The 17,747-nt window shown below is 39.5% G+C and overlaps 1 protein-coding gene across 8 annotated transcripts in view; it reads left to right on the top strand.

The window, feature by feature from the left end:
- EXOC2 (exocyst complex component 2) overlaps positions 1-17,747 on the top strand; it is a 297,739-nt gene that overhangs the window by 137,617 nt on the left and 142,375 nt on the right. For all 8 annotated transcript variants that reach the window (XM_046004926.1, XM_046004927.1, XM_046004920.1 and 5 more), the window contains one exon: positions 5,309-5,433. In XM_046004926.1, the coding sequence (XP_045860882.1) occupies positions 5,309-5,433 (125 nt within the window). The remainder of the gene's footprint in view (positions 1-5,308; positions 5,434-17,747) is intronic.

The raw sequence follows: 17,747 nt of genomic DNA, 5'->3' as shown, positions 1-17,747 counted from the left end.
CAAATTTAGAAAATTTGGGGCCATAGTTTTCTCAAGTGTTTTTCTGTTCTACTTCTTTTCCAGGACTTCAATTACATGTATGTTAGGTCAATAGATTATCTCATAGATCACTGAGGCTCTGTTTCACCTTTTCCCCTCACCCCAGTTTTTTCACTCTGCTTCATTATAGAGTCAATTGCTAATGCCTTCAACTTTTCTGATCTTTTATCTGCAGTGTCTAACCTGAAAATTCCAGATACTGTATTTTTCATCTCTAGAAATTCCACTTGGTTCTTTTAAGTACGTTACCTTTCCGTCCTCATTATTTTCCTTTTCCTTTAAATATTTGAACATTGCCCTTATTGGTTAATTCGGTCATCTCCGTTATTTCTGAATTTACTATTATTGATGTTTTCCTCTTGGTTTCTGGTTCATATTTCCCTGCTTATCATGTGAATGTTTGATGTTGAGTGTCTGAGTTTTGTTGTCTTCCTTTAAGGAATGCTGGACTTTGTTTTATCAGTACCTTACTCAGACTTATCAGTAGGTTTGAGCCATTCAAGGCTTTTGCTGGTTTGCTAGAGCAGGCCTAGAGTAGCCTTCATTCTGGGAATACTTTAGCCCTACTACTCAGGCATGATCTTTTGGGTCTGTACTGAATGGCCCAGGTAATTGATAAAGACTGTTCCCTCTGGCTGTTCAGAGATATAAGGTCTCCCTGCTTGGTATTATTCCTGGGAATTGTTTACCCTGGTTATTCTTTCCCTGGCTTTGTGAAGTTTCCCTCCATATATGCAGGACTCAGCAAAGACTTAGGAGGACTCTTACGCAGATTTTTGGAGTTAGTTTTTTTTTTTTTTTTTTTTTTTTTTTTTTTTAAATGTAGGTCTTCCTCCTTTCTGGAACTTTTTCCTGAATTTTCTAGTCACCTCCCCCTCCTTCTTTCCGACTCAGAAAGACCATTGAGCTTTGTTTAGGTTAAGCTTCCTTTTGTCTGTTGTCTAGAAATTGTGTGTAGACTGAAAGCCATGGCAACTGTGGGCTCACCATACATTTCCCTTCCCTTGGGAATTAGTCCTGTGCTGCCTGTTGTCCAATGTCTAAAATAGTTTATATTATCTGCCCCCATCCCCAGTTTTCTAGTTGTTTATAACTGGAGGTTTAATCTAATCCTTATTACTCCAGTATAGCTGGAAGTAGAAGTAAAATCCATGTTTAATTTCCTTAAAATTATTACTTGAAACTGAAACATTGAAGAAAATTGCTTATAATAAAAAGTTCTTTTCTTTGGTCTTAGGCAATAACTCTTGAAGTTATTCTGTGACTGATAATACCATATAGGAACTTATTTAAGACATGCTGGATTCAGTACAAAAATAACACCCAGGATCATTTTCAGATAATGATCAAAATTTGGATGAAGTAGATGTAGAAGGAATAGGTAAATAGGACTTTCATTACATACATACATATATAGGTATAAAGAATCCACTAGTAATAAAAAGATCAAGTAAAACATAAAACTAAAAATTATTTCCTGTTTCTGGGCAGGAGGCTACAGGGACCTGTCTGTTTCCAAGAACCTTGATGATTAAGTGTCATCACATTAAGTAATTACAGAACTCCCAGCTCAGTATGATTATTTGGTAATATTATTTAGCTGCTGTATTATCACTCTGTACTATAGTGAACTTAGAAAAAATAATTTTACCACTTACTCTGTCATAGAAAGATTCAGCTGAAGAAATCTTTTTGGAAGCCTTATAGGATTATTTTGTAATATTTTTATTTATATTTGTCCAACTGCTTTTCCTACCACAAAATCCCTTGAGTTGGAATACTTATTAATTAATGGATTTTAAAAGACTGAAGCTGAGTTTAATTTGTTTGCTTATTTTGTATTTTTTTGAAACGAAATTTTCCTTTACTTTGGTGAAAAGGCAATGTTCCTTATCTTTCTTTGGAGTGGGCGCATTGCCCATGACAGACTGATCTTTAAGACCTATGGTCTATATATGTAGAGTATCTGTATCTATGTAGAATACATAGATATGCAAAGCCAGGCCACTCAGAGTGCTTGTCCAGCATCAGATCCAATACAGACTCGGTTCACCATAGGGTGTTTTCATTTTAATTTCCCAGCAAAAAAGCTTTGCAAAGAATATATGAGATAAGGATATTAGATGAGTTTCTAACAATAGAGTTACATAAATAGTTGTAAATATAGCTGCATAGAGGAGCTCAGACCTTTGAAAGTCTAATTTAGAGGAAGAGGTCATGTAAGAGTCCACTTGCTACCACATGAGGCAGGTCTTTCAGTGCTTCAGTTTTTAGATATTCTTGTCTTATTTCTTACTTTGTCTTTGGCCTATCATACACTGGGCTATGGCCTCTGCTATGTAGGGTACTGCATGCCATTTGGAAAACAGTGCTTACCTGTATTTGGTTTGTCTGCTTTAGCTCTATCTCCAGAAGAGAAATACCTCCAGTCTCATTAGACTCATTATCATTTTTTTTAGACTCATTATCATTTTCATTTAGGACTCCTTTCATTGTCTGTTCAGTTGTAGGCTCTATGAAGGCAGAGACTTGCCCTTTTCATTCAGTATTAGTGGTGAGCGTCTTAGATATTAAGGTATAGCGACAGGATTACCACACAGTGGACACTTAATAAAAACTGGCTAAATAGACAAGTACAGTTTATAGTGTACCCCTAAATAAAAAACCATGCCTTTCACATATGTTACAACTGAATTTAAAGTTTTTCCCCACAACTCATAGACAAAGTATATGAAGGTAGGCACTCAGCCTCACTTAAAATAAAAATTTAAATGGCCGTGTAACACTACAGTGGGATACCAGTTGGCAAAATCCCCAAATTTTTCCTGTTTGGAAATTTTTTCTGTTTAGTTTGTTCATTGGTTATTATAGATTATAAGGAAGCTTCTATGTGTTTATGTGTGTTGCTGGTAGGTGTGTAAAGAATCCTCATAGAGGTCAATTTAATAACACTAAAATCACAACTCCATGTACTCTTGGACTCAGCAATTCTTGTTCTGAGTTTATTCTACACTGATAACTTGTACATGTGCTAAATGTTGTACAGTTATTGATTGGAGCACTTTATTTTATTTATTTTGAAGCACTAATTTTAATTACAAAACATTGGTAACAGTCTTGTCCTTTATAAAGGGATTTTTTAAAAATTAAATTAAATTAAATAATTTATTAAATTTATTTTTATAAATAATAATTTTAATATTATTAAATATTAATATTATTAATAATAATTTAATAATAAATTTATAAATAAAATTTAAAAAATTATTAAATTAAAATAAATAATTTTTAAAAAATTATGATACATACAAAATATGAACCACAGTTAACCCTTGAACTGTACTGGTTTGAACTGTGCAAGTTTACTTATACATAGATTTTGTTCAGTAAATATATTGGAAAGTTTTTTGGTGATCTGTGACAATTTGAAAAAACTCTCAGATGAACCATGTAGCTTAGAAATACTGAAAAAATTAGAAAGATATTGTTGTAAGAGTATAGTACATAATACATATATAAAACGTATTAATTGACACATATAGTTGGTAAGTTTCTTGGTCAACAGTAGGCTATTAGTAGTTCAGTTTTAGTGGAATCAGAAGTCATTCATGTATTTTTGACTGCGCAGGGGGTCAGTATTCTAACCTCTGCATTGTTCAAGGGTCAATTGTACTATGTAACTTTGGGGGGGAAAAAGAAATGTTTTATGTACAGATAGGGAAAAACTTCAGGATCCATTATTAAATGAAAAAGGCTAAGAGTCAAAAGGGTGTGTTTAATATGCTTTCATTTGTGTGAAAGAACAGTTGGAATGGGAGAGAATATGTATTTATATTTGCTTGTGTATTTAAAAGACATGTTAGAAAGAATCACAAGCAGCTAATAACAGCAGTTTCTTAGGGCCGCAGCTGGGAAGTAGGCAAATGGGGAGTGTAGGTGGGAGATAGACTTTGTTCTATATATCTTTTAAATTGTTTTCTCTAACCATATGTTTCTTTTTAGGTTGTTATGAAACATGTTAAAATAAATAAAATCCACCCTTCCTAGAATAACAATAGTAATTTTTTTTTTTTTTTTTTTTTTTTTTTTTTAAAGATTTTATTTATTTATTTGACAGAGAGAGAGATCACAAGTAGACAGAGAGGCAGGCAGAGAGAGAGGAGGAAGCAGGCTCCCTGCAGAGCAGAGAGCCCGATGTGGGGCTCGATCCCAGGACTCTGAGATCACGACCTGAGCCGAAGGCAGCGGCTTAATCCACTGAGCCACCCAGGCGCCCCAACAATAGTAATTTTTGCAACAGAACTTTTTTGCCTAGGAGAATTAGAAAGGAAGGTGATAGTTGATGAAGGAATTAATGGAGTTCTCGTATCTGACCTGTCTTTGAAGTTGCTGAATAGAAGTTGGAAGTTGACCCCAGTTTTCCTGATCATTTCTGTGAACTAGACAGTAGGAATGCCTCTGCCCTGCTCCTGCTGGAGGCTATGAAGCAGAACAGCAGGGCTGGGAAGCAGGGCATGGAGGAAAGGAGGAAACAGGAAAGAATGTGATAAAGAAAAAGAGAAGAAACTGGAAGTGATTAATACTTACTGAATTACTAATTTGCTTTTATTCCTGTGAACTTGTTCCCATAAAAAATCCCTAAGACCTTATTTCCCACTTCACAATAACTGCATTAAATGAATTGTAATCCAAGAGGCTTCAGTATTTTTATTTTTTCTTAAGTTTCTTTGTTATGGGAAGAGTTATTCGTTATATGATTATATTTGAATAAGTTCCTATATGATAATTTGGTCACTATTGAACTTTCACTGCATTTATAGTGGCATTTCTAACTGATTGATATTTGCCTCCAATTTAAGGCTAATTGGCCTTGCCCTATCTTTGCCTTTTGTTTGAAAACATGAATTTGCTATTTGAAAGCATGACTTTTGAAGAGAAGTAGAATATCTTGAAGACAAGGTTGAAAACCCAAAGGATCCTCCTTGCTTCTCTTGCTGTGTCGTCCTGACCAGTCTGCCACTCCCCCACCGCCATGCACCTTTGAGAACAGCACAGTATTCTCTGTGTATTCTTAAAGTGTATTTGCTGTGCTGGGGAGGCTTTGGTAATGTGATGTGGAAAAGGAAATATTTGGTCTATCACCAAATTAAAGCTCTACAGCCAAAGTGGGACAAAGTGGGACACCTTTTTAGGTGGGGGGGCATTAATATGTTCAAACCGATTTTTATTCTTAATTCGAAATATATTCATAGTATTATTCCCCCCTTAGCATGGAGATACAAAACTCCTCACCGGGTGGCATTTGTTGAAAAGTTGACCAAGCTTGTTTTAAGTCAGCTGCCTAACTTCTGGAAACTCTGGATTTCATATGTTAATGGAAGCCTTTTCAGTGAGGTATGTATATAAATTTGACTGTAGATAAAGCTAAGTCATTGTGTAATCTAGTCTTAAAAGTTTTAGATTTCGAAGTGACTTTTTTAAGACTTAGGAGGCACAAAGCCTATTAATTATTGTCAAATATTTTAAGATTAATTAAAAGTTCTATAAAGCTTTAACACTTCATAGCTGTATGATCTTAAACAAGTTACTTCATTGTTCTGGGACTTAGTATCCTCAATTATAAAAAGACGATAAGGGTATCTATCAAAATGTGGTCATGAAGATTAAATGAGATATTCAGTTTAAAAAAAAAAAGAAAATGTGAAGTATTTGAAGCAATTTGAGTTGAGTAGATGGACAGTCAGACAAAATTATAGATGAAATTATTGTATAGTTGATAATGAGCAAATGGTAAAACAAGGATAAAATGTTTGCAGCTTGCACATGGGTCTGAAGTAACCCATGTAATTATGGAATTTCCTAGTGTGAAAGAATTTAAAGATCTCTTTTCTAGTCCCCTGTGATCAGCCTGTAGAAGTTGTTATAAGCATTTACATTTTCACAAGTAGCACATTCACATGATGTCTGTATCATAATTGGTAGCACAAAAATTAGGAACAGAAAGTAATGAGACTTGATTTTTATAACTCAGACTCATCACTCTAGTGTCTCACTTTAAGTTCCCCATGAAAGACCCCCAGATTCTGGAGTATAGACTCTTAACGCCCCTTGCCTTGAGCTGCGAAGGAGGCTGCCGTGGGTAACATGGAGAAGACATCAATGGTTTTGTGTCTCTACAGAGAACTCTACAGAGGTAGAAATCTTCCTGATGGTAAAGACTATTTCCTGCTGTCTTGCACTTGCCAAAATGAAAAGTGGATATGGAAAAGGACTAATTTTATTTTTTCAATGTTCCAAGATTCATTGTTTATATATCACACCCAGTGCTCCATGCAATACATGCCCTCCTTAATACCCACAACCAGGCTCACCTTCCCCTCTAAAACCCACAGTTTTGTTTCCCGGAGTCCAGTCTCTCATGGTTCATCTCCCCCTCGTATTTCCCTCCCTTCACTTTTCCTTTCCTTCTCCTAATGTCCTCCATGTTATTCCTATGTTCCACAAGTAAGTGAAACTATATGATAATTGACTTTTTCTGCTTGACTTATTTTACTCAGCATAATCTCCTCTAGTCCCATCCATGTTGATGCAAAAGTTGGGTATTCATCCTTTCTAATGGCTAAGTAATAATCCATTGTATATATGGACCACATCTTCTTTATCCATTTGTCTGTTGAAGGGCATCTTGGCTCTTTCCACAGTTTGGCGATTGTGGACATTGCTACTATGAACATTGGGGTACAGATTGCCCTTCTTTTCACTGCATCTGTATCTTTGGGGTAAATACCCAGTAGTGCAGTTGCCAGGTCATAGGGTAGCTTTATTTTTAATTTTCTGAGGAAACTCCACAGTGTTTTCCAAAGTGGCTGCATCAACTTGGATTCCCACCAATAGTGTAAGAGGGTTCCCCTTTCTCCACATATTTTTTTCCCTGCCTTGTTAATTTTCGCCCTTCTAACTGGTGTTCTGACTTCTAACTGTGGTTTTGATTTGGAATTCCCTAATGGCTAATGATGATGAACATTTTTTCATGTGTCTGTTAGCCATTTGTATGTCTTTAGTAGACAAGTGTCTGTTCCTGTCTTCTGCCCATTTTTTGACTTGATTATCTGGTTTTTTGGGTGTTGAGTTCGTAAGTTCTTTATAGAAATTGGATATTAGCCCTTTGTAGTGTCATTTGTGAATATCTTCTCCCATTCCGTGGGTTACCTCTTTGTTTTATTTATTTATTTATTTATTTATTTTTATTTGTTTATTTACAGCATAACAGTGTTCATTGTTTTGGCATCACACCCAGTGCTCCATGCAGTACGTGCCCTCCCTATTACCCACCACCTGGTTCCTCAACCTCCCACCCCACCCCCCCCACCCCCACCCCCCCCGCCACCCCTTCATAACCCTCTGGTTGTTTTTCAGAGTCCATAGTCTCTCATGGTTCATCTCGCCTTCCAGTTTCCCTCAACTCCCTCTCCTCTCCATCTCCCCATGTCCTCCATGTTATTTGTTATGCTCCACAAATAAGTGAGACCATATGATACTTGACTCTCTCTGCTTGACTTATTTCGCTCAGCATAATTTCTTCCAGTCCCGTCCATGTTGCTACAAAAGTTGGGTATTCGTCCTTTCTGATGGTACCTCTTTGTTTTGTTGACTCTTTGCTTTGCTGCGCAGAAGCTTTTGATCTTGATGAAGTCCCAAAAGGTCATTTTTGCTTTTGTTTCCCTTGCCTTTGAAGACGTGTCTTGAAGAAGTTGCTGTGGCCATTGTTGAAGACGTTACTGCCTATGTTCTCCTCTAGGATTTTGATGGATTCCTGTCCCACATTGAGGTCTTTCATCCATTCTGAATTTATCTTTGTGTATAGTGTAAGAGAATGGTCGAGTTTCATTCTTCTGTACATAGTTGTCCAGTTTTCCCAGCACCATTTATTGAACAGATTGTCTTTTTCCCGTACTTTTTCCTGCTTTGTTGAAGATTATTTGGCCATAGAGTTGAGGGTCCATATCTGGGCTCTCTACTCTGTCCCACTGGTCTCTGTGTCTGTTTTTGTGCCAGTACCATGCTGTCTTGGTGATCACAGCTTTGTAGTAAAACTTGAAATCAGACAATGTGATCCCTTCAACTTTGTTTTTCTTTTACAACATTTCCTTGGCAATTTGGGATCTCTTCTGGTTCCATACAAATTTTAGGATTGTTTGTTCCAGCACTCCAATAAATGACAAAGGTATTTTGATCAGGATCACGTTGAAAGCATAGATTGCTCTGGGCAGCATGGACATATTAACAATGTTTCTTCTTCCCATCCATGAGCATGGAATGTTTTTCCATCTTTTTGTGTCTTCTTCAATTTCCTTTGTGAGTGTTCTGTAGTTCCTTGAATATAGATCCTTTACCTCTTTGGTTAGGTTTATATCAAGGTATCTTACGGTTTTTGGTGCTATTGTAAATAGAATCGATTCTCTACTTGCCCTTTCTACAGTTTTATTGCTAGTATATAAGAAAGCAACTGATTTCTGTACATTTATTTTGTGTCCTGCTATATTACTGAATTTCTGTATGAGTTCTAGTAGTTTGGGGGTGGAGTCTTTTGGGTTTTCCATATAAAGTATCATGTCATCTGTGAGGAGAGAGAGTTTGACTTCTTCACTGCCCATTTGAATACCTTTTATTTCTTTTTGTTGTCTGATTGCTGTTGCGAGGACCTCTAGTACTATGTTGAACAACAGTGGTGAGAGTGGACGTCCTTGTGGTGTTCCTGATCTCAAAGGGAAGGCTGTCAGCTTTTCCCCATTGAGAATGATATTCGCTGTGGGTTTTTCATAGATGGATCTTATGAAGTTGAGGAAGGTTCCCCGTATCCCTATACTTTGAAGGGTTTTAATCAGGAAAGGATGCTGTATTTTGTCATATGCTTTTTCTGCATCAGTTGAGAGGACCATGTGGTTCTTCAATCTTCTCTTACTGATTTGTTCTATCACATTGATTGATTTGGGAATGTTGAACCACCCCTGCATCCCATGGATAAATCCCACCTGGTCATGGTAGATAATCTTATTAATGTACTGTTGGCTCCTATTAGCTAGAATCTTGTTGAGAATCTTGGCATCCATATTCATCAGGGATATTGGTCTGAAATTCTTTTTTTTTTTTTTAAATATTTTATTTATTTGACAGAGAGAAATCACAACTAGGCAGAGAGGCAGGCAGAGAGAGAGAGAGGAGGAAGCAGTCTCCCCCAGAGCAGAGAGTCTGATGTGGGGCTCGATCCTAGGACCCTGGGATCATGACCTGAGCTGAAGGCAGAGGCTTTAACCCACTGAGCCACCCAGGCGCCCCTGAAATTCTCCTTTTTGATGGGGTCTTTGCCTGGTTTGGGGATCAGGGTAATGCTGGCTTCATAGAAGGAGTCTGGAAGTTTTCCTTCAGTTTCTATTTTTTTGAAATAGCTTCAGGAAAATAGGTATTATTTCTTCTTTAAATGTTTGGTAGAATTCAGAGAATCCATCGGTTCCTGTACTCTTGTTTTCTGGGAAGTTTTGATCACTGCTTCAATTTTGTTTCTAGTTATTGGTCTATTCAGGTTGTCAGTATCTTCCTGATTCAGTCTTGGAAGTTCATAGGTTTCCAGGAATGCATCCATTTCTTCTAGGTTGCTCAACTTACTGGCATATAGCTGTTGATAATTATTTCTGATGATTACTTCTGTTTCCTTGGTGTTAATGGTAATCTATACCCTTTCATTCATAATTTTATTAATTTGGGTCCTTTCTCTTTTCTTTTGGATTGGTCTGGCCAGTTGGTGGTTTCTCGATCTTATTAATTCTTTCAAAGAACGAACTTCTACTTTTGTTGATGTTTTCCTACTGTATTTCTGGTTTCTGACTCCTTGATCTCTGCTCTAAATTATTTCCCTTCTCGTGCATGGGGTTGGCTTAATTTGTTGTTGATTTTCCAGTTCTTTAAGGTGTAAAGAGAGCTAGTGTATTTGGGATTTTTCAGTTTTTTTTGAGGGAGGCTCGGATGGCTATGTATTTCCCCCTTAGGTAACCGCCTTTGTATCCCGTATGTTTTGTACTAGTGTGTCTTCATTCTAATTGGTTTCCATGAATTGTTTAATTTCCTCTTTAATTTCCTGGTTGATCCAAACATTCTTGAGCAGGATGGTCTTAGGTTCCATGTGTTTGAATTTCTTCCAGACTTGTGATTGAGTTCCAATTTCAATGCATTGTGGTCTGAGAATATGCAGGGAATAATCTCAGTCTTTTGGTATCAGTTGAGACCTCATTTGTGACCCAGTATGGTGTCTGTTCTGGCGAAAGTTCCATATGCGCTCAAGATGAATGAGTATTCTGTTGTTTTAGGGTGGAATGTTCTGTATATATGAGTTTCATCTGGTCCAGTGTGTCATTCAAAGCTTTTGTTTCTTTATTGATTTTCTGCTTAGATGACCTGTCTATTGCTGAGAGTGGCGTGTTAAGATCCCCTACAATTAATGTGTTCATATCAGTATGACTCTTTATTTTGATTAACAGTTGGCTTGTGTAGTTGGCTGCTCCCGTGTTGGGTGCATAAATATTTACAAATGTTAGATCTTCTTGTTAGATAGACCCTTTAAGAATTATGTAGTATCCTGTATCTCTGACTGTAGTTTTCAGCTTAAAATAATTTGATATGAGAATCGTTACCCCAGCTTTCTTTTGAGGCCCATTGGCATGAATAATGGTTTTCTATTCCTTTACTTTCAGTCTAGATGTATCTTTAGGTTCAAAATTCATCTCTTGTAGACAGCATATGCATGAGTCCTGTCTTTTTTTTTCCAGTCTGCAACCCTGTGCCATTTTATGGGAGCATTTAGGCTGTTTTTATTGTCTTCATGTTGCCTGTGAAGTCCTTGTTTCTATAGACTATCTCTATAAATTTCTGTTCTATATCACTCTTGGAGTCTTTTTTTTTATTGAACCCCCCCTTAATATTTCTTGTAGTGCCAGCTTGGTGGTCACCTAGTCTTTTAGTCTTTGTGGGTCTTGGAAGCTCTTTATCTCTCCATCCATTCTGAATGTCAGCCTTGCCATATAAAGTATTCTTGGCTACATGTTCTTCTCATTGAGTGCCCTGAATGTGTCTTGCCAGCCTTTTATGGTTTTCCAGGTTTCTGTGGACAGGTCTGACATTATGCTGATGTTCTTCTCTCTGTACGTAAGGAATCCCTTCCCCCCTAGCTACCCTTAAAAAATTTTCTCTGAATTTGTGATTCATGAATTTCACAGTCACATGTCTCAAGGTCTTTCTACCCTCATTGATCTTGGGGGGAGTGTCCTCTTTGCCTCTAGGATGCAAACACTTGTTCCATTCCCCAGAATCTGGAAATTCTCATCTAGGATTTTCTCAACTATATTTTTTAGTCCTCTCTCTCTCTCCAGCCCTTCAGGTATCTAGTAAATTCTGGCATTGGAACATTTCGTGGCGTCATTTATTTCTCTAATTCTGTTTTCATGGCTTCTAAGCTGTTTGCTCCAGGTCTCCTCCTGATTCCTCTTTTCAACAGTTTGTCTTCTAGATCACTAATTTGGTCTTCTGCCTCATTTACCCTAGTTGTTAAAGTATTAGATTATATTTGAATCTCACTGACAGCATTTTTAAGTCCTGCCAGATCAGCTCTCACTTCTGTCCTTATAGAATCTATGTTGCGACTAACGGTTTTCTCCAGCCTAGCCACTGTCTGGATAACTGTTACCCTGAATTCTATTTCCGACATGCTGCTTATGTCCATATCCAGAAGTTCTGTGGCAGAGGTCTTGGTCTCTGAATTTTTCCTTGAGGGTTCCTCCTCCTAGTAATTCTGGTGAGAGGTGGTTGAGGGAATGTACAGAGTCCATTTTGATCCATATTGATCACAGTCCAACCAAGATGCCCCTGTTTTATAGGGACTTTAGTGTTCTTGGCCTCTTTTTGTTTCAGCCTGCCTTCTGGGATTGGGGAGGTGTCACGTTACTCAGGCAACCCTGTTTGGGCAGAATTCCTTTGCCCCATGTGGTGGCGGATGGGCTCAGTGAAAACCAGTTTTGGGGGGCTTTTGTTCTCTGGTGGCTTTCCCTGGTGGGTTTCTGTGTCCCTTCCAAGAGTCAGAGCAGAAGTTACTCCATCCAAACTTCTGTCTCAGAGAAATTGCAGACTGTTCTTCAGAAAGTCTTCCCGGTCACACTGACTCCATTTTTGTCTGTGTTGCTAAAAACCGCAGTGACCTGGTTTGTGCACCCCACAGCAGCTCTCCCAGACTTCTCTTCCAGGTCCAGGCACGTCTCTGCCCTTTGTGCTTCTAAAACCGCCAGCCACCCCACGGGCCTCTGCAGCTTCAGTTTGCAACTTGGGGGGCTGCCCTAAAGTCCTTTCCCTGTGGCTACCGTTCTGTGAGTTTGTGCTTGGCCCCAGTGTGAGATGCTTTTGCGCTGCTGTTATTTTACCTGCCCAGCGCCAGCGCTTATGGCGGCTGCCTCCCTCTTCTGTTTATCTTCCAATATCGGCCCACAGAATCACAGCTCCCAGGTTCATACCTCAAAACTGGCTGCTAGAAATATTCTGTTGGTATAGATCCTGATATATCTTCTTACATCTCAGGCTGATTTTTGGGGGCATTCAGAATGGTCTGTTGCAAATGGCAAGATTTCATTCTTTTTGATGACCAAGTAATATTCCATTGTGTATAAATATACCACATCTTTATCTATGAGTTAATAGACATTTGGGCTCTTTCCATAGTTTGCTATTGTTGATAATGCTGCTATAACCATTACAATGTGTCCCCTCAAATCAGTATTTTTTTAAATTTTTATTTATTTATTTTTTCAGCATAACGGTATTCATTGTTTTTGCACAACACCCAGTGCTCCATGCAATACGTGTCCTCCCTATTACCCACCACCTGGTTCCCCCAACCTCCCACCCCCCCGCCCCTTCAAAACCCTCAGGTTGTTTTTCAGAGTCCATAGTCTCTTATGGTTCGCCTCCCCTTCCAATTTCCCTCAACTTCCTTCTCCTCTCCATCTCCCAATGTCCTCCATGTCATTTGTTATGCTCCACAAATAAGTGAAACCATATGATACTTGACTCTCTCTACTTGACTTATTTCACTCAGCATAATCACTTCCAGTTCTGTCCATGTTGCTACAAAAGTTGGGTATTCATCCTTTCTTTTTCTTTTTTTTTTTTTTTCTATAAACATATAATGTACTTTTATCCCCAGGGGTACAGGTCTGTGAATCGCCAGGTTTACACACTTCACAGCACTCACCATAGCACATACCCTCCCCAATGTCCATAACCCCCTCCCCCTCTCCCAACCCCACCTCCCCCCAGCAACCCCCAGTTTGTTTTGTGAGATTAAGAGTCACTTATGGTTTGTCTCCCTCCCAATCCCATCTTGTTTCATTTATTCTTCTCCTATCCCCCTAACCCCCCATGTTGCATCTCCACGTCCTCATATCAGGGAGATCATATGATAGTTGTCTTTCTCCGTCAAATCAATATTTTTGTATCCATTGGATAAATACCTAGTGGTGCATTTGCTGGGTCAGGTAGTTCTGTTTTTAATTTTTGAGGAAACTTCATACTGTTTTCCAGAGTGGCTGTACCAGTTTACATTCCCACCGACAGTGAAAGAGGGTTCCCCTTTCTCTACATCCTCATCAATACCTCTTATTTATTGCCTGTGTTGTCAATTGTAGCCATTCTGACAGTTGTAAGGTGGTATCTCATTGTATCTTTGATCTGCGTTTCTTTGATGATGAGTGATGTTGAGCATTTTTTCATTTGTCTGTGAGCCAACTATGTATTCTTTGGAAGAAGGTCTATTCATGTCTTCTGCCCATTTTTAAAATGGATCATTAATTTTTGGGGGGTATTGTTTTATAAGTGCTTTGTATATTTTGGATAGTAACTCTTTATCAGATATGTCATTTGCAAATATCTTCTCCATTTCCATAGGTTCCGTTTTAGTTTGGTTGATTGTTTCCTTTGCTGTGCACAAGTTTTTTTTTCTTTATCTAAGTGTTTTATAATTTTTAGAGTACAGATCATTTACCTCTTTGGTTAGGTTTGGTTAGGTGTCTTATGGTTTTTGGTACAATTGTATAAGGGATTGATTCCTTAATTTCTCTTTCTGCTACTTCATTATTGGGGAATAGGAATGCAACAGACTTCTGTATATCTGTTTATATCCTGCAGTTTTACTGAGTTCACATATTAGTTCTAGGATGTTTTTGGTATAATCTTTTGGGTTTTCTCTATAGAGTATCCTGTCACCTGCAGAAAACGAATGTTTGACTTTACCCTTACTAAGTCAGATGCTTTTATTATTTCTTTTTGTCTGATTGCTAAGGCTAGGAGTTCTAGTACTGTTAACAATGGTGAGAGGGGACATCCCTGTTCTTGTTCCTGACCATAGAGGGAAAAGCTCTTAGGTTTTTCCCATTGAAGATTCTATTAGCAGTGGGTTTTTCATATATGGTCTTTATGATGTTGAGGTATGTTCCTTCTAAACATATTTTATTGAGGGCTTTTATCATAAATGGATGTTGTACTTTGTCAAATGCTTTTTCTGCATCTGCTGAAAAGATCATATGGTTCTTATCCTTTTTTTTAATTGATGTGGTTTATCATGTTGATTGATTTGCAAAATTGAACCAACTTACAAGCGAAGAACAAGTCCCAATTGATCATGGGTGAAGTTGGATTCAATTTGCTAGTATTTCTTTAGAATTTTTGCATCCATGTTCATCAGGGATTTTGTCCTGTACTTCTCTTTTTTACTGGAGTATTTACTGGCTTTGGAATCAGGGTAATGATGGCCTCTTAGAATACATTTCAAAGTTTTCCTTCCATTTCTATTTTTTGGAATAGTTTGAGAAGAATAGCTATTACTTGGTATTAAATGTTTGGTAGAATTCCACGGGGAAGCCATCTGGCCCTGAACTTTTGTTTGTTGGGAGATTTTTCATTACTGATTGTTAGGGTCCGTGATCAAAGGAACGAGACTGACACAAAGCGAAAATCAAGCAGTTTTATTTCGCGCCATGCATCAGAAACCAAACTGCATCAGAAACCAAACTGCATCAGAAACCAAACTGCATTAGAAACCAAACTGCATCAAAAACCAAACTGACCAGTAGGTGCCTGAGTCTTGCTGGGGACCACTGCCTCCCAGTCACTGGGGTCCCTCCTGGAGGCTCCCTGCCTCACCCTCACAGTACCACAGACCCACTCCCGGCGTGGCTGCACCGTTGGCTCCTGAGAGTCTGCTCCTGATGGTGGCACTGCCCGAGGCGGTGTGGCTGCTTGTGGCGGCGCTGCTGCTGATACTCTGGCTCAGGGTGGCATCACTCGCGGCAGCGCTGCTGCCGCTGCTGCTCTGGGCGGTGCTGCTTGTGGTGGTGCCGCTGCCTGCTGCTGCTCTGGGTGGTGCCACTCGCATGGCGCCGCTGCCGCTGCTGCTCTGGTGCACGGGGTGGTGCCGCTCGTGGTGGCGCCGCTGACCCTGCTGCTCTGGGCGGCGGTGCTGCTCACGGTGGCGCCGCTGCCGTTGCTGCCCTGGGCAGTGCACAGGGCGATGCCGCTCGAGAATCAAACCGACCGGTCGGGGCCATCTCTTACACAGAGGCGACAACGACAAGGATGCCACTCCCGATGACAAAGAGGCGAGGATGACAAGGACAACAACCCCGAAGACACAGACTCTGCTGCCCATGATGCCACTCCATCAAGGCCACTCCCCGGACGAGGCCACACACTGGACGAGGCCGCTTCCGACAATGAAGAGGCCACTCTAGACGAGGCCGCTCAAGGACGGGGCCACATGCCAACGAGGCCACTCCCCGGAATGACGCCGCTCTGGCGAGGCCGCTCCGGACCAGGCCACTCCAGCAAGGTCACGGCTCAGAGCAGTGAGGCCGCTGGCGGCGGGGCTGTGGCTTGGGGCAGCGAGGCTGCTGGAGGCGGCGAGGCTGGTCACGGTGGGGCTGCGGCTCAGGGCGGCGAGGCCCCTGGCGGCGGGGCTGTGGCTTGGGGCAGTGAGGCTGCTGGAGGCGGCGAGGCTGGTCGCGGTGGGGCTGCGGCTCAGGGCGGCACTGCTCCCGCTGACCCCGACGCTATCACTCCTATGACTACCCTAATGGCTCCCAAAGGCTACCCTAACGGCTACTCTAACGGCTCCCAAAGGCTACTTTAACAGCTACTCTAATGGCTATTCTAACTGCCATTCTAACTCCTCCCACTTCTCCAACGGCTATTCTAACACCTCCTACTTCTTCCCCCAACCCAGCCTCACAGACTAACCTTTATAGAGGTGGTTGAGCCCTGCCCACAGACAGGTGGCCAATGAGATTTCAACTCACCACAGTTAATATATGCGTACCCCACTGATTGGATACGGCTATCTGGCCTGGCCCACCCCTATATCCGGGGTTTACAGTTCCTCTGCCTAATCAGGCCCCTACACTGATTCAATTGCTGTTTATCAGTCTGTTCAAGTATTCTCTTTCTTCCTGTTCCAGTTTTGGTAGTTTATATGTTTCTAGAATTTATCAATTTCTTCTAAATTGTCCAATTGTTGGCATATCATTTTTCATAACATTCTCTTATAATTGTTTGTATTTCTGGCTGTTATTTCTCTTTTATTTCTGGTTTTATTTATATGGGTCCTTTCCCTTTTTGATAGGTCTGTCTAGGGGTTTATCAATTTTACTAATTTTTCCAAAGAACCAGCTCCCGGTTTCATTGATCTGTTCTATTGTTTTTTAGTCTCTATATCATTTATGTCTTCTATAATCTTTATTATTTCCCTTCTGCTGGCTTTTGGCTTTATTTATTGCTCTCTTTCTCTAGTACCTTCAGGTATAAAGTTGTTTATTTGAGACTTTTCTTGCTTTTTGAGGTAGCCTTGTATTGCCATACACTTCCCTCATAGGACCACTTTTGCTATAAGGTTATGAACTATTCTGTTTTCATTTCTGTTGGTCTCCATGTATTTTTAAAATATCTTCCTTGATTTCCTGGTTGACCCATTCATTCTTTAGTAGTATGTTATTTAACCAGCACATGTTTGTGGTCTTTCCAGTTTTTTTTCTTGTGGTTGACTTCAAGTTTCATGGTGTTGTAGTCTGAAAATATGTATGGTATGGTCTCATTTTTTTTTTTTTTTTGTACTTGTTGAGGCCTGATTTGTGACCTAGTATAAAATCTATTCTGGACAATGTCCCAAGTCCTTGAAAAGAATGTGTATTCTGTTGCTTTAGGATAGAAACTTCTGAATGTATCTTTTAAGTCCATCTGGTCCAGTGTGTCATTCAAAGTCATTGTTTCCTTTTGATTTTCTGCTTAGATGATCTGTCCATTGATGTAAATGGGGTCATTAACATGCCCTGTTATTATTGTATTATTATCAGAGAGTTCCTTTATGTTTGTGATTGTTTCATATATTTAAAATTGTTGGCCATATAAATATTGACAATAGATCTTCTTGTTGGATAGATCCCTTTATTATGAAATAGTGCTCGTCTTCACCCCTTATTACAGTATTTGGTTTAAAATCTAGTATATCTACTATAGGTATGGCTGCTCAGAGTTTCTTTTGATGTCCGTTAGCCTGAAAAATGATTTTCCATCCCCTCACTTTCTTTTTCGTTTGTTCTTTCTCTTTTCTTTCTTTTCTTTTTAGT

Source organism: Meles meles, chromosome 5 (assembly GCF_922984935.1).
Source record: "Meles meles chromosome 5, mMelMel3.1 paternal haplotype, whole genome shotgun sequence".
In the NCBI taxonomy this organism is placed as follows: domain Eukaryota; kingdom Metazoa; phylum Chordata; class Mammalia; order Carnivora; family Mustelidae; genus Meles; species Meles meles.
The sequence above is the reverse complement of the archived record's forward strand: the minus strand, read 5'-3'. Positions and strand labels throughout refer to the sequence as shown.